Source organism: Narcine bancroftii, chromosome 4 (assembly GCF_036971445.1).
Source record: "Narcine bancroftii isolate sNarBan1 chromosome 4, sNarBan1.hap1, whole genome shotgun sequence".
NCBI lineage: Eukaryota > Metazoa > Chordata > Chondrichthyes > Torpediniformes > Narcinidae > Narcine > Narcine bancroftii.
In genome coordinates, this window is record NC_091472.1 from 93,610,812 (window position 1) to 93,638,663 (window position 27,852).

Genomic DNA, 27,852 nt, shown 5'->3' on the forward strand with positions numbered 1-27,852 from the left:
ACCAAAGAAAAGGTACAAGGACTGCCTAAAGAAATCTCTTGGTGCCTGCCACATTGACCACCGCCAGTGGGCTGATAACGTCTCAAACCGTGCATCTTGGCGCCTCACAGTTTGGCGGGCAGCAGCCTCCTTTGAAGAAGACCGCAGAGCCCACCTCACTGACAAAAGGCAAAGGAGGAAAAACCCAACACCCAACCCCAACCAACCAATTTTCCCTTGCAACCGCTGCAATCGTGTCTGCCTGTCCCGCATCGGACTGGTCAGCCACAAACGAGCCTGCAGCTGACGTGGACTTTTTACCCCCTCCATAAATCTTCGTCCGCGAAGCCAAGCCAAAGTAAGTAACTCATAACTGTCATTCTTTTAGATTATGCATTTGCCTTCTAAAATTGGTTTGTTTGGCAATGGAGTAGATTAGAATGAGTTCCACTGTATCTGTACATTGCATTGGTAGGTACCATAACCACAAAAAAAATTCCATTCCCTCAGATCTCTTGCCTTAATGAATTCCATTATTTCAAAGAACTGATTAATGTAGCAGCATTTATTTTTCCTGAGTAATACTGTTAATCTTAAGTATAAATGAAACTGATTATCATTTGAAAATTTGGTAAAAGATTGTTCTTTCAGAATTTTTACAACCATTGCAATCAATGTGCAGAAAATAACAATATATGGCTTGATTATCAAAACAAGAACCAGCTGGAATAATCCAAAGATTAATTCACATTCTACCATGGCATCTGAGGAATTTAATTTCCTTTCTGAAAATAATCTAAAATATTTGTGGAAGATGCTCTCCCTGTCTGTCCTGATCAATGTGGTTTGCTAAACTGCTTCTGAAATGGCCAAGCAAGTATTCAATTAATCGGCAACTGGGATAGACAATAGATATGGACCTCAACAATGAGGCTCTGACCACCTCCATCTCTGAATTTTTAAAAAAAATGTAGTTTTAAAAATTAATCGGATTTTCCTCTCGTTGCTTCTAAGATGTACTTTTCAATGTTATTGAGTAAATTCTATGCCTTGTTCTGAAAATATTTGGTGGTGCCCAGGTGTGATCCAAAGTTCATTTTCTTTAGTTTTACTTCCATTCATGTGTAGAATCTCCCATTACTACAAAACGACTGGCATTTATATTGTACTTTTTATTACTACCAAGGAATTATTTGTATTTTTTATTGCTCTAAAGCAGGGAATATAATAGGAAATTACTTATTAACAACAGTCAGTTAATATTGCTTTGAGTGCCGAGAAGAACTCCCCTGACCTGTTCCAAATTACCTGAATGATTGTTTAGGAGCTTTATTCAACATATTACCTAAAAGATACTATTTCCAACAGTACAGCCTCAATGTGTATGTTTCAAAGTATCAGCCAAAATATTTATGGAGCAAAGCTAAAGATACATAACCAACATATCCCTTCATCAAGGTATGAGCAAAATGAACTATTGCTATGTGAAGTACACTGTCTGACCGTTTGAGTTTCTTCAGCATTGTGTTTTTTTCTTCAAATCACTGTGTCTGCAGACTTTCGTTTTGACTAACATATATATATGCTGTTTTTGATTTCTTTAGGAAGGATACTTGGAAACAATTTAAGTGGTTGAACTCTTATGAAGACAATTTTTTCATTGTTAACTTTCAGGTTCAAGGTGTTACCACAGTTTTTACGTCTATTGCAAAACTGTGTGCAAGGCTGTGCAACCAGGCAAACTAAGGGTACGATGCAGTACCTGTCAGCAAGGGACATTGACTTTAACTATGGTAAGCTACAATATTTTGTTGGTATAAAAGAATGCAATTGCAATGTTAAAAGGTTACATTTGATGTTGTGGTGCCATACTCTGAGAATTCTTGAAGGTGTGCTTTGTTCTTTTGCAGAAAATTGACCTGGAATTTTTTTTGTCAGTGGTCATTTGCTCATGTGTTTGTCATCTGCTTTTAAGAGATGGAGGTTTTGCTCTAAAAATTGCTGCAACCAATGAGGTTAGCAGCAAGCTTTGCTCTTGTAATATATTTTAATTTGAGAGCCATTCCATTTGCAGGCTGTTGCTCCCACTACTGGACTTGATATTCATTTCAAATTCATGGTCATTTATATATTTTATAACATGATGCTGTGGGCCAAAAAATAAATTGACACTCCTCATGAAAAATAAAGGGTGGAAAATTAATTTCCATAGTGGTTATTTAATTGGTCGCTCTTGGTAAAGATTCTGGTCTATTATGCGTGTGAACGTTCATGGTGAGAATATTGATGTAGGAGCACAAATGCCTCCTTTCAGTATGCAGTGTGGGCAATTGTAATAGAGAAACAAAATACTACAAATGCTGTAAATTTTAAATTAAAACATAATGCTTGAATAACTCGACCTGCCACACAGAGGAATTGGGAATTTTGCATTTATATTTGGTGACAATAATGGAAATGCGTCTGTCTGGAGTACTTGTCATGCCTGATGGGTACTTGAAAGGTGGTGGTGTGGTGGTGTTTTTTTGCACCTGTTGCTCTTGGCAAACATCACAGGTTTGAAATGCAGTCAAAGAAATGTTGGTGATTTGTTGCACCAAGACCTGCAGAAAATATAAAGTGTTTAAAATGGTGGATGGATGACTGAGCAAGCTTCTGGAGTATGTGCGAAGTAGCGTTTTCAAAATAGTTTTAACTTATTAATATGTGATTCTTGGACCAATGACTCATTGAAGAAATGGCTCACTTCACTGGGGCCTTAGCTTACAATGTGCGACCCAATCCGCTTGTGATGCTGACCTCCCAATACAAAATGTGCATTATTCTCTGGCCATAATAAGCATATACTGGCAGCTCTGCAGGTGACTGTTATGGAGGAGAAGTGTCAGCTTGTGGCATGGTGACAAACTAGCTTTATCTAAAATCTCAAATGCCAATCTGTCAAAGTCAATAAAGCGTGAAAGACTAAGACAGAAGCGACAATGTTATAAAGTAGATGGAGCAGTACCTAATGGTTTTGTGCCTTTCAAGTGCAGCTACCTTATTTGCGTGTGCCTGCTGCGTGCTTCAGGGGGTTGGTTAATTTCCTTCAGGCTTTCTGCTTCAACTTGGGAATGTATTAAAAGAATGAATATGGTCAGGAGATTTAAAGTAGCTGGAATCTATAATTAAAATAACAATTCTATCACCTAAATCTTATTTTTTGAAGTTAAATTTAGATCATAAAATTAATTTCAAGCTGCTTATGAAGATCTCTGTTTAAATCTGTTCAAGCTGCAGTATGAAAAAGCTGCTGCAGAATCCCTTTTCACTGCCAAATGATTTTATTAAACCATAATATCCAGCGGTAGTGACTGGCAGGAAGTTAGTCACCCTTTCTGATCTGAAAAGAAGTCATACTTGTACGATTAAGTAAACAAATTCCTTTTTTTTATCATCCTTTGGAGTTCTGCAGATTTATCAAATTCTGTTTCAGATAACCGTGCTATTCTTTAAAACTAGCTTAGCTTGAAATGGTACTGCAATTTAAAAGCTTGACAAAATCATTCCCAAGACATTAGACCTCATTAAAAGCAGTTGTTTTCCAGCAATTTAGTGCACCTGCAAATATAGTTCCTGGAAAGTTGCATTTTAGGCTCCATCTGTTTGCCCAAGTGGATACTTGTAGGTTTTTACAACTTTGAATTCCTTGGTCAGCACCATAAATGAAAATATATCACAACTGTAACTTTTTTTAATGAAAACTTCCTAAACTTGATGCTTTCACCTTAACAAATGCCTGAAGAGTGCCAAATGACTTACAATTATTTAATTGGTAAGTGGAAAAATAGGATTCCTTTGTAGGAGTGGATACAAATGAAAGGACTGCTTAGTGGATTGGCAAACTTTGGCTTGGACAGCATCCTATTTGTTGCATGTTTTATAATCCCACAAATGCTTGTTACTAGGGTTTGTTTCTAGCTGTATTTTTTCTGACCAGAAAACTCACAATCTGCAGCAATTGGTCTGGCACTTGGGCTCATCATTTTTCATTTACAACTGAACATGCTCACTTCTGCTCACTGGAGACCAGCCTTCCACCCCACCTCTTCCACTTGCCAGGTCTTCAGCTCCTGCATTCCCTGACTACTCACTGCTCTAACACTGAAAAAGGATTGTCTGCACTATTCCAAAATCTCATTTTTTTCCACATTAATAACAATGAATATTATCTGTATTTTTTTGTATTTATTGTTTCTTGTTAATTCAATTAAATCTCCTGTTGTAATTACTGGGTAATTTGATATTTGTTTTTGCAAAGTACCTGTTTGGCTGCAACAAGTAAGAATTTTATATGACAGTAAAACTCTATTAAGCTGGCATGGACAAAACTGCAATATAAAAAGGTCGCACAGCATTTAAAGTTGCCAAACCTATCACCTTTTACCTGTTTGCCTGTGTGCCTCACTTTACCTCTTCCTCCCTTCACTCCCCCCGGCCTTTTTTTCGGATGTTTTTGTTTTAACCACGATGAAGGGCTTAGGGCCGAAATGTTGATTACTCTTTACTTCTTACATATGCTGTATAACTTGCTGAGTTTCTCCAGCAAATTTGTGTATTGCACTTGACCACACCACCTGCAGACTTTCCTGTTTAAAACAGGAATTACATATAATCTGAAAGACAAATATACATTATTGGAACAAATCTGGGAACCATACATAAAATATGTCGGAGAATGCCGACCATAAACCTTCATCTCTTAAAACAACATAATTATGAGCACAATAAGATTTAAATATGTGAAAGTGGACGAAACAAGTTTTTTCTTTTTTGCTTTTTGCTATTTCTTTATTTTATGTGTTTTATTATTTATTGATTTTTAAAGAGGGGTGGAGAAGGGGAGAGGGATGAAAGGAGGAAAAAGAAAAAAATGTCACATATATGTATATATATATATATATATATATATTATATATATATAGATGGTGATCATTTGTGGATGTTGTTATTGATATGACTCATGGTGTTAGAAATAAAAAAAATTAAAAAAAGAATTTGGTGGTTCTAAGCTACCAGATTTCCTGGACCATATTAATGCTGCAATATATTTCTAATTAACATTTTAAAGAGGTTTTACATGGTAACTTTTCTTTGAACCCAATAGATTTAATGGGAGCTTGGGATAACAGATAAATTTCAAAGGAGGACAGCCAACAAAACTTGGTCAATTTAAAGCAAATACAAGAACCAGGGTTAATGGCCAGGGAGCACCGGAAACAGGGACAAGGTGGGTAGTCAGGATATGGACAAACTGAAGTTCTAGCAAGTGGAGAGGGTGGAAACCAGGTTCCTGGCAAATAATCATTGAGACATGTCACCTTGCTCTGGCACTGGTACAAGAGCTGCTGCCCTTTTGAAAGGCATTTTTGTGGCTTTAACATGCTGAGTAGTCTCTTGGATGAAAGTATTTTCAAACAATGATTTCAGAATATTTGAAAGACCCTGAATATCAACATAACAGTCATGCATTGACAACATTTACTCACCCGAATCTTTGATCCACAAGGGTTCAAAAATTCTAATGTAGGATTTATTCTAAAATAATATGTGATTCATTCAGAGAACAGGCAAGTTATTTTGAACATCTGTCCTAAGTTGTAGAATGCAATCAACACATTTTTGACACAGCTGGTGAAGCTAATTTGAGAGAGACTGAATTTTATGCACAGAAAATTGTGCAGATTCTTAACCAAACATTTGATGTTTGTTCAATGTTGGGCCTGCTGACTGAACAATTTGACCATTTTACCTTTTGTATTTAGTGCTGGCTTCAATCTTGTCGTCTGTGAGTTGTATTGTATTATTGACAGTACAGACTTTGAAGCTCTGGGTCAAAATAATTTGACAGAGGAAATTGTTTTGGAGTCCAGATCAAAACCACTGGAAGACCTATTGATTTTCTTACCAATATAGAACCATGTGAATAATGCAAGCTTGCAGTATATACAAATCCAAAGTATGGCAATGTGGTACTATTTTTTCCACTTCTTTATCTGAGGAAAAAGCAAGAACACCTTGTGGTGGAACCACTGTTAATACTGTTTGTGTGTGTATGGCTCATCCGCCCCTTGCTGATTGTACCTGTGGCTCCTCCCCTCTATTCCCCTAATGAAGGAGGCAACGCCATAACCCCTCCCCCAGAAGCTCAGAACTTGGGTCAACCACATGAGATGTGCTGTCTGTTTATGGTAATGAAAGCCTATCAGTCAGGTAACTTCTAGACTTTGGAGTTATTGATAGTGCATCAATTATATTACCATAATTATTTTGGAATGGACAAATTGGTGAGACTAGAGAGGTGGGAAATAGACTTGTGATCACTGGAAGCATCTGACAAGCTTGAACTATGGCTACACTGCTTTAACATGTTTCTGCAGCCCTCCACCATGATCATACATTCCGACGCAAGCAAACTGCACTTACTGTCCTTGCGGTCAGAAACTGCGAGACATTCACCAAAGCAATGGGCATTCTGAAAGGCCAGTATCCGGCCCAGGTGAATGAAGTCTATGCCAGACCATCTGAGCCACATGTAAACACTAACCTGGGAGTCGATCGAGGATGACCTCGGACAGGCCTGCAGCTGCAAGGCCATATCAGCAGAAGTGTACAAAGAGGAGCTGATCTGAGATGCCTGTGTAACAAGCATCAGATTGGATTACATTTGCCAGTGACTGCTAGAACAGGGTGAGTTGAAACTGCAGAAAGCCATCGAACTGGCTAAAACCCTAGAAGTAGCCTTCTGCAATGTGGACTCTTTCTCATCTGATAACGCAGTCACCATGTGGGGAATGAGGGTACCACCATTCTAGGACACGGGATCGCAGCCCACCCCATGACCATACCTGACTGCAGCTGCTGCCAGCGAGTATCCAAGGTGCTACTTCTGTGGCCAGCAGAAGCACCCCATGAAGCACTGCCTGACGAAGGATGTGGTCTGTTCCAGCTGCGGGAAGAAGGGACTCTGTGAAGGTATACAAATCTAAGCCACCTTCTAATCCAAGCAGCGCTGCGTGTGGGCCACCATCATCTTGGATGATGTCACTCCTGATGGGCCTGCTGCCATCTTGGATGGCATCACTTCCAACGAACAACAGCACTGCATGTGCACCATGGGGCTGCCATCTTGGAAGCCACCATCTTACCAGACCACAAGCCACTACCGCGGGTCAGATAGCGATGTTACTAGGCTGTCATCTTACTTGACCATAAGCCGTTGCAGCAGATCAGACAGCGATGCTGCTCTGGCTTCAGTCATGCTTGACCAAAGCAGTCCTCATCAGCTCACCAGGTCAAAATGGGTGCAAGATGGGCTGCTTGTTCAATAACTTGAGCATGGAGAGCTTCAACTACCCTGATGTGGTGCAGCCATTGAGTACAGAGCCTCCACGGGCTCTGTCCCACTCAGCAGAGATCTGCAGCAGCTGCGTATTGACACTGACCATGCATGGCCCAGAGTACAAACATTTTAAACTGCTTGTTATGCCACAACTCTCTGCACCCACACTACTAGGGTTGGACTTTCAGTGCCACCTTAAGAACATTCCCATGGTATATGACAGGCCCCATTCCTCCCTTGCGATCTATAACCAACAATTTTTAAACCGCCCGCCCCTCTGAACATGCCCAACCAGCAACCCGCGATCTGCCCACCGTGCGCGACCTGAGGGCTCTCCCCCCTAAGGTACCCCCCACCTCTGTTCGTCAACCTCACCCCTGACTGTAAGCCCATTGCCACCAACAGCAGGCGAAACAGGGGCTTTATCAAATCAGAGGTAAGGTGACTCCTGACCGAGGGATCATTGAACCCAGTACCAGCCCCTGGACAGTAAAACACCACATGGTTATCAACTACAGTCAAACCATTAATAGGTTTATGCAACTAGACGTGTAACCCCTCCCCCACATAGCCAACATGGTAAATCAAATCGTCAAATATCGGATATTTTCCAATATTGACTTAAAGTCGGCATACCACCACCTCTCTATCTGCCCATAGGACCGCCAGCACACCATGTTTGAAGCGGATGGCCATCTCTACCATTTTCTGAAGGTCCCCTTTGGGGTCACCAGTGGAGTTTCCATCTTCCAGAGGTTTGAGCATGGGCTGCTGGCCACATTCCCCTACCATGATCTGCAGGACCATGACACCAATCTCCAGAAATTCCTCCAGACAGCAAAAGCCTTAATCTCACCTACAACAAAGATAAATGTGTATTCAGCACATCATGCCTGGATATATTCAGCTGCTTCATGGAGAATGGAGTTATTGGCCCTGATCTGGCCACATGCACCCCCATTTGGCGCTCCCACCCCCCCCCCCCCCCACAGCCTCAAGACCCTGAAAAGGTGCCTGGGGTTTTTCTCCTATTATGTCTAGTGGGCTCTCAACTATGCGGATAAGGCCTGCCCTCTCATAAAAAGACACCTCTTTCCCTGTTGGCAGAGGCCTGTGAGGCCTTCAACCTCATCAAAGATGATATTGCCAAGGCCACAATGCACACTCTGTGCGAATCTACCCCTTTCCAGGTGGAGAGCGATATGCCTGACTTTGCCCTGGCCACCACACTTAATCAGGTGGGCAGACCTGGAGCTTTTTTCTCCCACACCTGCCGAGATCCAGCACTCCTCCATTGAGAAGGAGGCCCAGGCCATTGCTAAGGCAGTACAGCACTGGAGGCACTATCTTGTAGCAAACTATTTAAACTACTGACAGACCAACGTTCAGTCGTCTTCATGTTCAATAACAAGCAGTGGGGTAAAATCAAGAATGACAAAATTCTGAAGTGGAGAATCAAACTTTCCACCTATAGCAATGATGTCTTGTACCGGCCCGGAAAGTTCAACGAGCCTTTGGATACCCTGTCCCAAGGGACTTGTACCAGTGCGCACACAGACTGTTTATTAGTCCTCTGTGCTGATCTCCACCACCCCAGGTTCTATTATTTTGTCAAGGCCCACAACCTCCCCAATTCAGTTAGTGACATCAGGGCGATGACGAGAAATTGCCAGATCTGTGCAGAGTACAAACCACACTTCTACCAGCTGGACAGGTTGCACCTGATTAAGGCCACTCAACTGAGTAGGGATTTCAAGGGTCCCCTGGCTTCTTCGAACCACAACATCATTAATGAGTACTCAGATTTCTTATTTGTGATTCCTTGCCCGGACATGACCACTGCTACCGTCATTAAAGCCTTGTGCAACCTTTTCACCCTGTTTGGATACCCCTCCTATATTCATAGTGATCAGGGGTCCTCCTTCATAAGCGATGAGCTGTGCTAATATCTGCAGGCCAAAGATGTTACCACAAGCAGGACCACCAGCTACAACCCCCGAGGGAACGGCCAGGTGGAAAGGGAGAATGCCACCATCTGGAAGGCTGTCCTCCTCATCCTGAGGTCGAAAGGCTGCCTGTCTCTCACTGTCAGATATCTTCCCTCCAATATCTGTCCCCGTGAGGTTTATGGTGCCAGTCATTCACAGAAATAGGGCACCCCTTTCCTATCTCATCCCTCAGCATTTCAAAAGTGCTCCATGCAATCAGATCCCTCCTGTACACTACCACCATTGCCACTCCTCATGAAAGGCTGTTTCCCTTCCCAGGAAGTCCACAACAGGGACAATGCTGCTTTCCTGGTTGACGTCCTCAGGGGCAGTCCTGCTCTGGAAGCAATGTGAGAAGCTGGTTTGGTGGATCCACTGGTTGAGAAGATCCACCTCCTCCAGGCCAACCCCCAATATGCCTATGTGGTGTACCCGGATGGGCACGAGGACAGTCCATCAGGACCTGCCATGCACAGGAGACCCCAGAACTCCGGCTGACCAACCAGACCTAGTTGTCTTAGTTCAGTCGCTGGATGCCCCACAATGACAGCTGAGCCACAGCCGGCACTATGATGGTCACAACAGTGGACAAGACCACCGGACAGACTGAACCTATGATGGACATGGAACCTACTTCATCCTGCAGAACTTCTTTCTAAAAAGGAAGTAAATGTGGTGGAACCACTGTATAGGAAGGCTGGCTTGCCCCTTGCTGATTGTACCTGTGGCTCCTCCCTCTTGATTCCCCTAATAAAGGTGGCAACGCCATAACCCCTCCCCCAGAATAAGCTTGGATCTCGGGTCAGCAACATGAGATAGGCTTTTATTACTATAAATAGACAGCACATCAGTCAGGTAACTTTTAGACTTTGGAGTTATTGAGTTATTGAGAGCACATCACACCTATGATTATACTGACAACTTAACCCAAGTAGCAAATGAATGTGAACCACTTTACAATTGAAGGCTAAATGAATGTATCATATAGGCTAGCTTTCCATTTAAAGGCTCAAAACTGTGCATAAGAAGTACTTTGGAATTTTATCCAAATTCAAGCACTGTATATTTAGAATGTTTACCCATTTCTTATTCAGACATCATCTGAACAAAATAATTTATCAAGATTTTCCTTCAGATTTGAGCAGTTTGTTATAATAATGAACTGCCAAAGTTAATAATTTTAAATCCAAGTTTGCCACATATATCAAGTTGTACAAATCAAAATCCAAGAATATAAATATGAGGGCATGATAATGCACATGTTTTAATTGATCAATGTTCCTGGTTGTTAAATGACAGTGATATGATGAGTTGAGTAGCAGCTGAGCCCCGTGTTAAATTATGGAGAAACATGAGATGTTTTCATTGTCCTCGACGACACATGTGAGTTCATTATATTTTTTGAGAGATTGTCTCTAGAACTAGACACTTGATTTTCTCCCCTCCATATCTGTCCCTTTAGTGTCACTCATTCACAGAAATAGGGCATCCCTTTCCTATCTCATCCATCAGCATTCCCTGTGCAGTTTTGGAAAAAAAAGTTGATACCCACTCTGTCCCATGTTAAGTCATTCTCCTGGACTTGCCCTGGTTGACTAGTGTCTTTGAGGTGTGTCCACGACTCTTGCTTTGCATCCCAAATCATCTGATGGTTGTACCTGGATTTCTTGCAAATATCAGGGTCACCTGATGAATACTTTAAACCTGGACAGTAGAAGGTAGTTTAACTATGATTTCAAGTTGAGAAGCCCTCTGTTACATGAGATGCAAGTCAGGTTTGGTGGATTCACAGAGAAGCGAATCCAGACACAAGCTGGGAAGCCAGGTATAATCTTTATTGTACATGTGGGAAATCATAACAGGGAAAACACAAAACAACATGATACTAAAACTACATCAGATACAGCGATCTCCAATACCAGTAGCTGCTTACTCTCTCTGTCACACGTGTGCGTTAATGTAGGGTAACTAACACACTCTTACAAGATAGGGATTTCAACACATGGTCTCGATTCTCTGTACTAATAGGGTACAGCTCAATGCTAAGTATTTCCACACAATATTACAGTCCTACTCTAAGTGTAGTGCACACCTCACCAACGACTCCTCCAGTGATGTCCACTGTTCGTGCCCTGGCATAGAGCAACATTCATAGTCAGGACCAAGGACCAGAGAGACTGGTTGACTGCACATGGTGGGCTTTTAAAGTGCAGCAAGCTGGAGAATCTGGCCAAAGTAATCAGTAAGTGATTTAAAGGGACCAAATGCCATCAGTGAGTGATTTAAAGGGGGAAATGGTCAGATGAGCACTAAAGGGTGGGCAGAATCCAAACTTGATTGGCAGGTGATGCAACTTCTGACAGGATTCCAGACAGAGAGGTCATGCAACCTTCCACAATCCACATTCCTTCCACGTACCAGACAGAGAGGCCAGATGACCCTCCACAATCGACACTACATTCCACCCCTCGGAAGTCACACCACTCGTCCATCATCCTTAATCATGATCAACCACATTATATGCAATGGTTAAGAGAAAAAGAAAATCAATTTTAACTGACAGGTTACGATACTAAATGATGTGTATACAAACTGCACAAATGAAAATATACAATAAATATAGAGGTAGCACAAGTGATTTAAAATGAGGTACAAAGCACATCAGCAGGGGAAGGTGATGTTTTTTGGAAATGACAATGCTCTACCAGCCCTCCTGCTGACCGAACAGGGTCATTTGTGTTCCCAATGGAGCAAAGTGCTACAGGAACACCTCTCCTGTGTGAAAAGGGGGTGAAAGCAAGAAAAAAATGTTTCAGTCACTGACTTGCATACGTGGTCTTTCTGACTTTTCTGGCATATATGTTCACCTTTTCCACCAACATCAGCACCAATGCTTCTTCTATCTGTGAACAGGCAGTGCTGCCGCACATTGGCCATCCTTTCAGGTGCTCTCCATCAATGTGAGGCACACAACCCAGGTGTCTGCTGTTGTGCTGTACTGTTGGGAAGCAGGAGTCAGCCAGGCAGGCATGCGAGCAGGGTGTGCTGGTACTTCCCTGGAGAGCCCCCAATTTCTGGACTATCGTCTGGTACCAGGATGTAACTCCTGCTCACTTTCTCACTGTGTGTGGGCCAGTGCCTGTCAAATTATATGCAACATATTGCCTGCTCTGGCTCCCTTAATGGATTCACAGGGAGAGTCAAGACTGTGTATTGGTCCAAATTAAGAGGATTTTAAAAAAGGTTCCTGAAGATGGGGAGTGGTGTTATGGGGACTGTCATTACTGAAAGGTTACTCTCTCTGTCACACGTGTGCATTAATGTAGGGTAACTAACACACTCTTACAAGATAGGGCCTCACAAAGATAAGCGTATACAGAGCCGTTGTCATACCCACACTCCTGTTCGGCTCCGAATCATGGGTCCTCTACCGGCACCACCTAGGCTCCTAGAACGCTTCCACCAGCGTTGTCTCCGCTCCATCCTCAACATCCATTGGAGCGCTTACACCCCTAACATCGAAGTACTCGAGATGGCAGAGGTCGACAGCATCGAGTCCACGCTGCTGAAGATCCAGCTGCGCTGGATGGGTCACGTCTCCAGAATGGAGGACCATCGCCTTCCCAAGATCGTGTTATATGGCGAGCTCTCCACTGGCCACCGTGACAGAGGTGCACCAAAGAAAAGGTACAAGGACTGCCTAAAGAAATCTCTTGGTGCCTGCCACATTGACCACCGCCAGTGGGCTGATAACGCCTCAAACCGTGCATCTTGGTGCCTCACAGTTTGGCGGGCAGCAACCTCCTTTGAAGAAGACTGCAGAGCCCACCTCACTGACAAAAGGCAAAGGAGGAAAAACCCAACACCCAACCCCAACCAACCAATTTTCCCTTGCAACCGCTGCAATCGTGTCTGCCTGTCCCGCATCGGACTTGTCAGCCACAAACGAGCCTGCAGCTGACGTGGACTTTTTACCCCCTCCATAAATCTTCGTCCGCGAAGCCAAGCCAAAGAAGACATTGTACAAGGATTTATAAAGCTGCTCCTACCATCAACTGATGGTGATGGGTGGAAGACTATCAGAAGCAGTGATGAGAGGGCAGCAGTATGGAGTGGTGCTACTGCAGGCAACTCGATGTGGTCTTCTGTAGTGCTAAGCTTGTAGTGTAATTGGCCTACAGCAGGGGTGTCAAACTCAAATTCACGAGGGCCAAAATTAAAAACTTGGACTAAGTCGAGGGCCGAATTAAATATTTATTGAAAATTTTCAACAACATCTGCATGTTTTCTCTTCTTTCAACATATGTAATATTAAACTTTTTCTTATTAAAATAAATGTTTAATAATAGTTTTGGATAAACTCTTTCCAGAAGCATTAACAAATGAGAAATAAAATATTCAATAAATAATATTTCTGTATAGAGGATTTGTCAAATGTTGCTAGTGTGCTGTCGAATAGTAAAATCTGAGGGCTATTGAGAATGTGGGAGAATAACATGATTCCTGAAACAATCAAATGGGTGACTGATTGTGGGCATGAACTCTTGCAGGGTTATTTGCCATGCCCTTTTTCCATTGGTACAGATATCCTTGGATTTACACACTTTTCAAGTTTTATGCCTAATGAGCTTGTATCCAGGTGCAGGACCATTTTTAACCAGGAATATATTTATCACTGTGACATGAAACTATTGGAAGATCGTTTTATCCTGAGATTAAAGTTCATAATACTTGCTCAGGCCTGTGTGCGGGAGGGCGGGGTTTGCGGGCGATCGGGTTGGACAACGACAGTGCGGGGGCATCGGCTCTCGCTGCAGGGCGGCATCTCGGCGGATCAGTGGCCCCGTCACCGTGAGTTGCGGGTCGGCCTGCGGCAGGGAGGTCAGGCCCCCCCTGAGTTTCTGCCGGACCCCCCTTGACCTGCTGAGTTTCTCCCGGATCCCCTTTGACCTGCTGAGTTTCTCCCGGACCCCCCTTGACCTGCTGAGTTTCTCCCAAACCTCCCTTGACCTGCTGAGTTTCTCCCAGACCCCCCTTGACCTGCTGAGTTTCTCCCGGACCCCCTTTTCTTTCCGTGCCGGTGACCCAGGACCTTTCCAGGGCAGTCTCCGCGCTCAGGACCTCGCTGGGATCCCGGTCAGCGGTGGAGGAGCAGGTGAGCGCGGCTAATCCCGATCCAGCCCACGCCACTCCCGAGATTGGTGGGGGGGGGTTCCACCCTACCTGCCCGACCAGCCTCGCTCTCCACATGTACTCTGGGCACCCGCCGTTGGTCCGGTGGGAAGGCGCAGGGCGGCCGGCGTCCCCATCGCCCGGCGGGGAGCCCCAATCTTCCCTCCGGCGTCCCGACTCCATCTGCAGCTCCAAGAAACGCTGTGCCACTGGGGTTCCGGGCGCTGGGAAGCGGCCTTGGCTTCCCCTGACACCGGCCAGGCCGCGCTGCGGTGGGGGGGGGGTGGGCGGGGGGACATGACAGCATGTTTATAAAACCACCCACCACTACTTTTCAAGGACCAGGATTTTTCTCTCTCTCTCTCACCCTGGGACACAGCGGTTACTGTGCATGCGCTATACTGGCGCGGTGGCCAGCGGGCCACCTCTAATACATTTTTGAGATGATCTTGCGGGCCAAATATAATTATATCGCGGGCCAAATTTGGCCCGCGGGCCAGAGTTTGACATGTGTGGCCTACAGGGTGGGTGGCAATATCACACCCACCCACCCTCAACCCCCCCCAACCAGACCCCCCATCCCCTCCATCACCCCCTTTCCCCCCCCCCCACCAATGGTGAATGGGTGCTCAATTCTGAATGTTTGGATAATTACTGTATATGGATGGAAGGGAGTTGGAGGTTAGAGTCCAGGTACAGGTAAATGGGACTTGGCAGAATAATAGTTCAGCATGGACTAGATGGGCTGAATGCCCTATTTCTGTGCTGTAGTGTTCTGATATTATGATACTCATTTAGATTGACCATTGAATTCTTAAATGCGGATCGACATCCCAATTCAGAGTAGTTGCATAGGAGATCATCTATTTCCACAGACCATCTTTGTATGGTATGCTGGTTCTTAAGTTAACTGACAATTGTAAAATTGCTCCAAATATGGGTAGGTGTCAGGAAATAGGGGGGAGTTGTAGAGCTTCAAGAGGAAAATGTGTTATCACTAGAGATAGGTGCTTGAGGGTTGATGTAACTCAGTCAGCCAAATGTCCTGTTTCCATATGTATAAGTCCTTGTACCATGATGTAGGACTTCACTGGAAGTATCTGCCTTATGCAGTTTAATACATGAAATTAATTAAACCATCACTGATTTTAGACAATGTGAACAGCTTGAACACTGATTGATTAAAGACTTGTGAATCCTTTATGTACCATTGAAACAAGATGTCATCTGAAACTTCAAAACTAAAATGAAATGTTGCAAATGGTAAAAATTTTAAAATGACAGTTATCAGGAGGTAAACAGCACCCGAGGAGAGAAAATTAATGTTTCAGTTGTTGGACCTTGGATCACTCTTCCTCTAGATCACGTTTGTCTTTGTTAAGATAGCAAATAATCCAATCATCTCCTCACCGCTTGATCTATGGGAATGGACTATTTTACCAGGAAAACTTGATCATTTTGATTAAGGTGCATTATGGGAAGAATAACTAGTTCCCTTCTTAATGGAAAACCAGAGGTAGCACCAGGGCTGCCTTCACCATCTGGAGAGCTTGCAACAGTGCCCATGTCCCTCCCTCATAACAACTGTCTTCCAGTAAAAGATACCTCCCAACATGAAAATCCAGCCTGCACATCCTCATCATGTCAGTATGTGAGCTGTGCACTGTTGGATCAGGTGTAACAATACTGTATCCTTTCCTTTTCTTCCTTGTGACTATCATCTTGCCCCTCCTGGGGTGGAATATGCTGATGGTGCTGTCATGATAGGCTGAGAAAGAGTGCTCTTAACATAAGGCAGATACATTGGATAGGCAGACCAATTATCCTTATGCAAATCAAAATGTGGAAGAACAGGTATTAAGAGGTACTTATTCAGATACCTTTCCCTTCTATATCAGAGGGACTGGAAGCAGACTGGGAGATCGTTTTATTGAGCACCTTCGCTCTGATCACTATAACAACAAGGACCAACTATTTTAATTTAACACACCATTGCCACACTGACCTGTCTGTCCACAGTCTCATGTACTGCCAAATTGAGGCCACATTCAAATTGGAGGATTAACACCATGAATTCCATCTTGGCAGTCTTCAACCAGACAGCATCAATATCAACTTTTCCAATTTCTGTTAAGCCCCTCCCTGAGTGCTCTCTTTCCCTGCTCTTCTATCTCTCTTCCTCCAGCTCCCCAATCCCATCCCTTCTCCTATCAAAGAGTTATCCTTTTTAGCCGTCTGCTCTCTCTCACAATCACTTTTTTTCTCTTCTACCCTTCCACCTATTACCTCTTATCTGTTAGCCTGTACTCCTCCCTCTTCCCCATCCTCCCTCCTCCCTCAGAACCTTTTGTTCCACATTCCCAATGCAGACCTGAAACATTGACTGTCTTTTACTTCCTGTTGATGCTACGTGACCATCTGAGTTTCTGCAGATTTTTTTGTGTATTAGTTTCACCAATTAAATTCTCAGCTCCTGCAGGGATACAAACTGCATAGCTCTTGTAGAATTTGCTCTTTATTTCATTGCTTGTGAACAGAAGAATCAATCTTGCATCTTCTGCAAAATCTCTGGTTTCTTTTAAATATACTATATCATGCAATTCAAAGGAAAGTAAATTTCATTGTATTTTTCAAAGTTCAAAGTTCAGATTTATTGTCAAGGTACATGCACATCATCATATTACAACCCTGAGATTCTTTTTTCTGCAAGCCAAGCAGAATTTCTACATATCAGTAGTATAAAAGTCTGTACTCAAGAAAAGATACATATACAAAAGAGAAAAATATAAACAAATGAAAGAAATGTAAGCAAACTGAGGAATACAGTAATAAATAATATGCAAAGTGAGAGCCCTTAAATGAGTCTCTGATTGAGTTTGTTGTTTAGGGGACTGATGGTGGAGGGGTAGCAACTGTTTCAAAACGTGGTACAAGTCTTGTGGCACCTATACCTCTTTTCTGATAGCATCAGCAAGAACAGAGCATGTTCTGGGTGGTGTGAATTCTGGATGATTGCTGCTGCTCTCCAACGGTGGAGTTCCATGTAGATTTACTCAATGGTGGAAGGGTTTTGCCTGTAATATACTGGACTGTGTCCACTACCTTTAACAGAGCTTTCTTCTCATTGAGAGTCAGCAGTGGAGAGGATAAGGAACTTCAAATTCCTCTCTGAAGATCTATCCTGGGGTCTTCATGTCAATGCAATTATGAAGAAGCACACCAGAGACTATTTTTTGCTCAGAGTTTGAGGAGATTTGGTATGTCACCAAAGACTCTTGAAACTTTCTACAGGTGTACAACTGAGAGCATTGTGATTGATTGCATCACTGGTCATGGAGGTGCCAATGTTCAGGACAGGAAAAGGCTACAGAGGGTTGAATGTTGACCAGCACCATCATGGGCATTCGTCTTCACTCCATAAAGGACATCTTTAAGTGACAGTGTCTCAAAAAAGTAGCCTCCATCATCAAGGACCCACACCACCCAGTCCATGCCAGTAAGGAGGTACAGGAGCCTAAAAACATACACCCAACATTACAAAAACAGCTTATTCCCCTCCACAATCAGATTTTTGAATGAGCTATAAACCAATAGACATTACCTCACTTATCTTTATTTTTTATACTTTTTAAAATATTTTGTACTTATGGAATTGTATTTTATATCAATTTTGCACCTGTAATTGCACAATACTACTGCTGGAAAAGAACAAATTTTGTGGCACGTTCATGACAATAAAACTGATTCTGATTTTGAATCTGAAATAGTGGTACCCCCATACCAAGCCACAATGCAGCTGGTCAGCACACTTTCCACAACACATCTGGAGAAGTTCATAATACCAAACCCCCACAAACTTCTGAGGAAGTAGAGTGTTGAAATTAATGTGTTGGGTTCAAGAAAAAATGGCCAAGATAGTGATGCCTAGAAATTTAAATTTTCTCACCCTCTCCACCTCTGATCCCCTAATGATCACTGGATTGTACAGCTCTTGCTTCCCATTCCTAAAGTCCACAATCAACTACTTGGTTTTGGTGACATTGATTGCAATTGGATATTGTGGGATTGACTATTTTGACAAATGACTGGCATGGAGGATGCGTTTATGTGTAGAGGTCTCAGCTGTGAGTTTTGAGCACTGCAACACACTAAGAGGGTTTGTGTTGGAGAGGCTTGAGTTTGAAGAATCCAAAAATGAACCTTGACAAAACAAATTACGCTATGGAGTTCTTTTGCAGCATTGTTCATTACCCTTGTAAACTCACTATTGGCATTTATTTCTCAGGCTACCTGCTGCAATTATTCCTTTATTTCAGCTAGGGAACCCTTCATCTTGCACTGGAGTTCCCTGCACCTCTCCATCTCATCCACAAAATGTGATTCAGAGTAACTGGGACCCATTTTCTGACCAGCATAGCAGTGAAGTACTCTGGAGCAACTTCCAGTACTCTCCTCTCCTGTACAGATGCCCTTTGGTATTCGAATATAAATAGGTGCTCTCTGTGCAGTGAAAGGCAAAACCGTAATTGTTCATATGCATTTCCACTATAATTGCAATTGAAATCTGAATGTCAGTGGCATAGAAATGAACAGTTATGGGTACCTGTACACTGCTAGCTATTTAAGAATATAAGGCATAAAACATAAGAGCAGAAATAGGCTATTCAGCCCATCAAGTCAGCTCTGCCATTCAATCATTTCTCCACTCAGCCCCACTCCTCAGCCTTCTCCACATAACATTTGATGCCCTGTAGTTTTAATTTTGCTAAAATATGACATTTAAAAGTGAAGAATGCATTCATAATGATGTTCACAGATTCTGAAATTATGTTTTCATATCTCAGAGCTTGGTTATTTATCTGTCTACAATTTCTCCATGCCTTTGGGAGAATGGTGATGGGGAATAATCTCCAAGAAATAAATTGTCAAGGTGGGATTAGCTGTTTAGGGATGAAGAACAGTGGCATCAGGTACAAATGAAGAGAAAATTAAGAATCACACATCGTAGAGATGACTTGTGTAAGTCAGAAGGTGAAGGGACAGAATAGACAGAATCGAAGGCAGAACACATTTTCAAAGTATTTGATATTCATGAAGAGGGGTTTCTTTTGTCCAATGAATGCTTCAGAGGCAAATGCAGATATATAAGAATGCAATACATCTCAAGAATTAAAAACAAAGGAAAATGATAATTGTGACTTGCTTGGGTATGGCTTTAACAAAAAAACCCACTTCTGTGTGTTTGGAAAGTTCCAGCTTTGGGACCAAACAGGTTTGTATTAAAATAGTCTCTTTCATGACCTCAGAATATCCCAAATCACTTGGAAGCCTGCAAATTAAACCTGGCAAACAAGTCCTTTGCTGGGAAAGTAGGGTGATCATGCTGATATACTGTTGGTGGAGAGAATCAAAATTCACTGCTGATCTCCAAGGATGCAGACAGGAAGGTATTATATCAATCAGCTGCCAATTTGTTGTTTGATTTCAAGAGTTATATTGTAAGAATGCTTAATCCTGTATTTTTTTAAACATTTAGTTATTTTGAAGACCTCTCATCAAACGTTTTTGCACTTATAAAATAGACTGTAATTTGCAATTTTTTTAACCTAGCAGTATTACTATTTATAACATGGAGAATAAGCTCGATTTCTTGTCTGCCACTGCTTTTGATCATACACTGCCAATATAATATTTATTAAGGTATGTCAAACAGACATTAAACAAAGATTCATATTAGATTCCTGCTCAATAAAGGAAAACAACTAATTTTATGCAGTGTCCTCCATAATGATTGGGACAAATGCACATTTTTTCCCTTTATTTGCTCCTGTGTTCCACATTTTAAAATTTGTAATCAAACAATTCACACGTGATTAAAGTGCACATTCCAGATTTTATTCAAGGGTATTTGTATACATTTTGATTTGACTATGTAGAAATTACAGCATTTTTTATACATACTCCCCTCATTTAAGGGCACCATAATGTTTGGGACATAGCAATGGTGTGTATATTAAATTACTGTAGTCATGCTTTGTACTTGTTGCATATCCCTTGCATGTAATAACTGCTTAAAGTCTGTGATTCATAGACATTGCCATGTGCTGAGTATCTTCTTTGGTGATTGTTGGTCACTATCAGTTGCCCCAATAATTGCAATGACAAAGACTTAAGGGGAATGATGGAGTTTATTGCACAAAAGACTTGAGCTGGCCCGGATCCAAATGAGGGAAGGAAAAAGTGGCCTGACCTTTATGGCCTGGGTCCTGGGAAGGAGTCTAGGTAAGAGTGTCATCGAGGTCGGGCCAGCCCAAGCCAATTAGCATATACAATCCAAACCATTACAGTGATATACTGCCTGGCCTCTACTATAGCCATCTTTAGATCTTGATTGTTTTGAGGGCTTGTCCTTTGAAGTTTTCTCTTCAGCGTATGGAAGGCACGAACAATTGGATTTGTATTGGGTGATTGACTTGGCCATTCAAAAATTTTCCATTTTTAGCTGTGAAAAATTCCTTTGCTGCTTTTGCAGTTTGTTTGGGATCATTGTCTTGCTGGTGTATGAACCGCTATCCAATGAGTTTTGAGACATTTGCTCATATTTGAGCAGATAATTCATTTTGCTACTGTCCTCACTAGTTACATCATCAATGAAGATATGTTTGCCAACGTGCCCAGGCTGTAACACCCCACCACCATGTTTCACAGATGAGATAGTATGCTTTGGATCTTGGGCTGTTCTTTTATGCCTTCACACTTTGCTCTTGTCATCACTCTGATACAGGTTGATCTTGGTCTTGTCTGTCCACAAGACCTTTTCCAGAATTCTGCAGGTTCTTTTAAATACTTCTTGGCAAACTGTAATCTGGCCATTCTGTTTCTGTGGCTAACTAGTGGTTTGCATCTTGCAGAGTAGCCTCTGTATTTCTGTTCATGAAGCCTACTGCAGACAGTCGCCATTGACACATCCACACCTGTCTCCTGAAGAGTGTTTCTGATCTGTCAGATCAGAGGATTTTTCTTCATTATAATGAGAATTCTTCTGTTATCAGCAGTGGAGGTCTTGCTTGGTTTACCTTTGTGATTACTGCGCTCACCAGTATTCTCTTTCTTCTTAATGATATTCCAAACTGTTGATTTTGGTAATCCTAAGATTTGGGCAATGTTTATTCTTGTTTTTCAGCCTCTTAATGGCTTCTTTGACTTTCATTGGCACAACTCTGGTTTTCATGTTGAAAAATGGCACCTAGAGTCTCTAAAGGTGATCAAAAGCTGAGAAGCAAGCCTAGCTCTCTTATACCTGCATCAATGAACCAATTAAACAGACCTGAGTACTCACAAACACCTGTGAAGCCAAATGTCCCAAACATTATGTGCCCTGAATTGGGGAACTACATTTAAAATGTGCTCTAATTTCAACATGGTCAAACCAAAATGTATTAAATAACCTTGTATACAAAATGTATACAAATACAATCTGGAATCTGTACTTTAATCACATGTGAATTGTTCGATTACAAATTTAAAACTGGGGAATATAGTGGCAAATAAAGGAAAAAAATGTCCTTTCCCCAACATTATGGAGGGCACTGTATATTGTGGCAATATATGGACAATGATTCAAATAACTGAAGCAGTTAAGATTTACATACTGCCTGTTTCTAAGTTTCAGCAAGAGAGCAGTACTACTTTTATTCTTATTGCACTTTTACCAGATTATTTATTGAATTTTTTTTTAAGAAAGATTATAGCGGCTGCTACACACACGGAAACACAACACAGGACACGGTGGAGGTTTCAGTTGAACTGTTTATTAAAACCACGCGTGCCCTTTAACAGTGGTGTGAGCTCTGCCCCCACGCTGGCCGTGATGTCATCATATTCACCCGAGGCGTGCGCTTTGGTCTAAGCCATGAAGCACTGAGGTCCCCCAACGGCGCCATCTTTTCGCGGCTGCCCCACTGGTGCGGTGATACAAGCGGGGCTGGTTCGCCACGAGCGATGAGCGCCGCCACAAGTTGTCCCCTTTTATTACAGCAATTAATTTCAATTCCCCACCTCATTTCCATGCTGACACATCTGGCCATGGTCTCATACACAGCCAGTCTGAGACCACCCACAAATTAGAGCAACAACACCCTCCAGCTGGATGACGTTGACATTGACTTCTCCAGTTTCTATTAATCTTGCCCCTATCCCTTTTCTCCCTTCCCCTATCCCTATACCTCCTTTCCACTAGCTCTGTCTTTCTCTTCTTCCTTTCACTTCCTCCAGCTGCGCATTTACAGAATTCACACTCTCCCCCAATCAATTCTCACATTTCCTCTCCTGTCCTCTTATCTATGTCGAATTCTGGCCTTTTTGCCTGTTGGCCTGTGTTCCTCTTGTCTTTTCCTCCCACCTCCCCCAGACTTATTATTCAGGCTCCTGTCTGCTTTTTGCTCATACTTTGAAGGGCTCAGGCCCAAAATGTTGGTTATATATCTACGCCTATGGGTGCTGTATGATCTGCTGAATTCCTCCAGATTTTTCTTGTGTTTTTACTACAATCACAATGACTGCAGACTTGCGTGTTTCACAATATTTATTATATTGTTACAAGTCCACAAGACACAAATTTATCAGTGCTGAACAGTACTGAAACCAGCTGATGCTGATTAATGCCATTTAACCATTTTAAAATGGAAGGATAAGAACCTTATTATTGCCTCCAATCATTGCAGATATTATTATAAAGATGTGAGAAGTTTTCTGGTGCCCATGGTTGTATAAGGGGTGAAGAATGAGTAACTAATGGTTGTGCTCTTAGCTTCTTGGCAGATGGGGTGGGCAGGTGGAGAGAAGTCATCAATTCATGGAAGCTAGTATGGCACATACTTAATAAGCAGTGGGAAAGTATAATTGATGAGGTCAATGGCACAATAGCCAGGATATCAACGCAAACTTGGAAAAAGTTAGGGTCCTTACGAATATGATCAACATCCTCATTCACAACTGCTCTTGCACCTCATTCAAATCAATTTGTAGTCTGAGTTGACATAAAGTACCTACCTGGAGTTTATATATATTCTACTATATTCTTCCACACTCAGTACCTCCCTAGCACTCATGCTTTCAGCTCGTAGCTTCCACACTCTCTGAGCCATTCAACATAGCAGGCGCATCACCTAGACAACTACAACACACATCCTCTCTTTAAATGGAGTAGCTAACTTGATCTCTGTGCTTTTGGAACCAACTGTATGTAATGCAACACTGATTGCTAAGGTTTTCAAAGTTCAAATTTATTGTCCGAGTACATGCCTGAGATCAGTAACATCTCTGAGATTCATTTTTCTGCAGGCCAGGCTTAATAATTTCTATACTGAGAACAGTAAACTGTACTCAAAGAAGAAAAAAGAACTGTAAACAAACTTATTGTGCAAGTGCAAATGTAAGTTTAAATGTTCAGTACTAAATAATGAACAAAAATTGGAGTCTTGACATGAGTCTCTGAATGGTAGCAATTATTCCTGAATCTGGTGATATAGTCCTGTGACACCTATACCTCGATGATGGGGAAGTTTTGCCTGTGATATATTAGGCTAAGCCACTACTTTTTGAAGGATTTTTTGCTCTGAGGTGTTTGTACCCCCATATCAAGCTGTGATGCAGCCAGTCATCTTACTCTCCACTATACATCTACAGAAGTCTGCCAAGGTTTCAAAAGTCATAGCAAAACCTCCACAAACTCCTGTGGAAGTAGACACTGATGTGGTTTCTTCACAATGACATGAGAGTGTTGGGTCCAGGAAAGGAGATCTGGGATAGTGACACCCAGGAATTTAAATTGGCTGAATTTAAAGTTGACTTTCATCTGAACTAATTAACATCTGAATGGTGCACTGGAAGCTCAGGTCACCTTCACAATGAAGCCTATATTGCTTTCATTGTGACTCTGAATGTCAGTGTTCAAGTAGACAGAGCAAACTTCAACAAACTGGGAGGATTACTGATGTGGAATCCTAGAAAGGGAGTGGCTCTGTGAAACAGAAATTGACTGTCCTCTCTCACAATAGACCCTTTCAAACTGCTGTGTAAAATGGAGTTACGTGGCAGTTAGAAAGGGTCAGACTCGATCAACCCCGTTAGAATCCAACAGGGTCCTTGACCTATCTCACAGGTAGTCAGGGAACCCAATTAAACTTATCTAGGTCGAGTCCACAGGCAATTTGACAGGAAAATGGCTGACTTGCTTATTCTGGTGATGTCAGTGCTTGCGTGCATGTGTCACCAGGCAGCCAGCTTCTGAACATCCGGCAGTACTTCCAGTGAATGTGTGACACGTCATTGGAGGGGCAGGATCACCCTTAAATCACCAGGTTGGCTATTTAATGGGTTGATTCCCCTGCAATTTGAAAGGTGCTTCTAGCACCTTTGCCCCTGGGTCCCAGGAGGGCTACCAAGGTGCTGCAGTTTAAAAGGGGCTAATGATATTGTGTTCTTGATTCCACATCTGCAACTATACCAACGTCAGTGTGGTTACCAGCCAATTGCCCCGTAAGAATGCTACCATTCTTTTGGTGTTTTTATGGAGGTGCACTGCTTTGAGGCTGGCTCCATTGGCGGAGAAAAATGTGCACTTACCTTTTTATAGAGAAGGCCTAAAAGACTGCTGCAGCATTGCTTTTATGAAGAGCAGTGCCTTGTTGCATCCTTTGGAGCTGATTGGAATCAGGGCAACTGGTGCAAAGTGCCGCTCTTCAACGTGACAGCATGCATACGTGGTGAGCAATAGGAAATGCAGACCGGTTCCAGCTGCGTGGGGGGGATTATGGGTAACAAAGACGGCCATTGATCCTTCTTTTGCCCAGCGCTGCCCTTCCTGCACACTGAGGGACTCTGACCTCCAGCACTTATGCGGTGTTACTGCTACAATGACTGGGTCCTGGGCTGCGGGCTGACAATGTCATTGCATCGTCATCAGCCCTCCCCCAGTCAGCTGCTTGCAGTGGCAGTACATTATGGAGCGAGGCTCCACCTGTGCGACCAGCCTGAGGAAGAATTTGATTCGGCATCTTGGAGCCACACACGAGATAGGTAGGCTCAGCAATGTGAGGGTGGAGAATATCTGCTTTTACAGAAGCAATTTTTTTCTCTTTAAAAGAGCCTTTTTTGTGAGATGATGCAGTTCAAATCTCCACTTTGAATTTCCACAAATCAAGGGAAGGTAAAGACTTAAGGCTATTGCCAACTGCAGTCTGCAATGAGGCAGGCTTACATGAGTTTAGAAGTAGGGGAACACAGTTATAGGTACGATTAGACAGGTAAAAAGACATGGAAGGTAGATAGTAACACTGTGATCAAGTGTTAACAGATTGAACTTGTATGGTTTCACCTTGATTGGATGTAGAAATATGGTTTAAAATATTGATCTGATTTAGTTATTGCAGATCTGGGAGGGGCAGGGCTGCACAGTCTTCCATGGGGTCTAACAGCCCAGCCATCATGTTTAACAATCCCACGCAGGTTTAGACTGGGGGAGGGCTGTTAGACTGGGAGGGTAGAATGGGGCAGGCGGCTGTTCTTTTTTTATGTTGAAGATCTATGGAGCTCTGAATGGCAGCCTAGACCGCAAGTGTTGCAGGCTGTCGGAAAGTAGCAGACCAGTGCAGGGCACCAGAGAAGGAGAATGTACGACTCCTGTACAAATGTAGTTGCTATCTTGGCAACACAGAGGTCAAAATCTGTTGATTTTCTAGCTGCTGTTAAAGTTGTTGGTATGTATTTTGTAAATGATACACACTTCAGCCTCAGTGATAGAAGATGAGGCTTAGGTTCCCATTCAACCTGGCTGCTTCCTATTAGATGATGACAAGTTTTTAACCATGCTGTTGGAGTTGCACATCCACGTCAGTGGAGAATGCCAGAGCACACTCCTGACTTGTGCCTAATGTCTAACGGAAAAGTCCCATTGAGCCTGGATGAGTTCCACAGTGATTTTGTGTCTGGTTTAGGTAGGCTTCTGTTCAGGGACACAATTCTGGATGTTGAGAGTGAGCCAGGGTGGGTGGGGGTGGGGGAAGGAGGTGAAGTGGTAGGGAGCGGGGTTCACTGATGATGATTGGTGGGAAACTGCTGAACTTTTCTAGCTGGAGATGATCATTGGTTATTGTTCTGCCCAAGTCTTTGCTTAATTTTGGTGCAGACTGATTCATTCTGTAGCTTTTTGATTTTGTTCACACTTATAAATAAGATAGAACGCATGCACATAGGGGCCTCTTATGACCTTGGGACTCTGTACTCTCTTTTGTTGCCTGCACTTGCCCTACAAGAGTAAAAGTGATGTCTGAATAATGATTACTTCTCTGGCATTAAGCAGTGGGGAATAACAGACTGAAACAAAGACTCAGAATCAGAATTTATTGTCATCACCGTATTTCACAAAATTCGTTGTTATACACAGCTACATTACAGGTGCAAAAATTGCTATAAATTACATTTAAAAAATAAATTAGTGCAAAAGAAGAGAAAAAAATGAGGTTGTATTTGTGGTTCATTGTATATTCACAAATCTGATGGTGGAGTAGAAAAAGCTGTTTTTGTACTTTTGAGAGTTTGTCTTCAGGATCCTGTACCTCATTCCTGATGGTAGCAGAGAAAAGAGGGCATGGCCTGGGTGGTGAGGGTCCTTGATCATAGAAGCTGTTTTCTCGAGATAGTGCCTCTTGTAGATGTCCTTAATAGAGTGAAGACTAATGCCCATGCTGGTGCTACCCAAGTTCACAACTCTATTGTAGCTTTTCCTGTCCTGTGCATTGGAATTCCATATGAGACAGTGATGCAAACTAGACAAAATGTTTTCCATGGTACACCTGAAGAAATTTGCTAGAGTCTTTGGCAACATACTAAATCCCCTCAAAGTCCTAACAAAGTATAGCTGCTGTTTCTCCGATGTAGAGGAGGCCATAAAAGGGAGCACTGGATGCAGTAGATGCCCCCTGTAGATTCAGAAGTGAAATGTTGCTTGGGGCTTGTTTGGTGGTGAGGGAGAAAGTGTGGGCGCAAGTGAAGCATCCTGTGGTCACTTCCAAGTGAAGCAACATTTTATTTGTTAATCATGCCTGTGGGAAAGGAGACAGGGGAAAGGGAGAGAAGATTGCTTTGTTGAGCACCTCAGCTCTGTCCGCCACAATAGTGTGGATCTCCCAGTGGGCTCCCTATCCCATTCCCTTGGTGACATGGTCTCATGCACTGCCAGACTGAGACCACCCGGAAATTGGAGGAACAACACCTCATCTTCCAACTGGGAACCCTCTAACTGGATAGTATTATATTGACTTCTCTAGCTTT

The 27,852-nt window shown here is 42.6% G+C and overlaps 1 protein-coding gene across 1 annotated transcript in view; it reads left to right on the top strand.

The window, feature by feature from the left end:
• Window positions 1-27,852, top strand: part of prkn (parkin RBR E3 ubiquitin protein ligase) — a 1,164,186-nt gene that overhangs the window by 306,394 nt on the left and 829,940 nt on the right. The window contains exon 5 of the mRNA XM_069936147.1: window positions 1,654-1,772. Within this exon, the coding sequence (XP_069792248.1) occupies window positions 1,654-1,772 (119 nt within the window). The remainder of the gene's footprint in view (window positions 1-1,653; window positions 1,773-27,852) is intronic.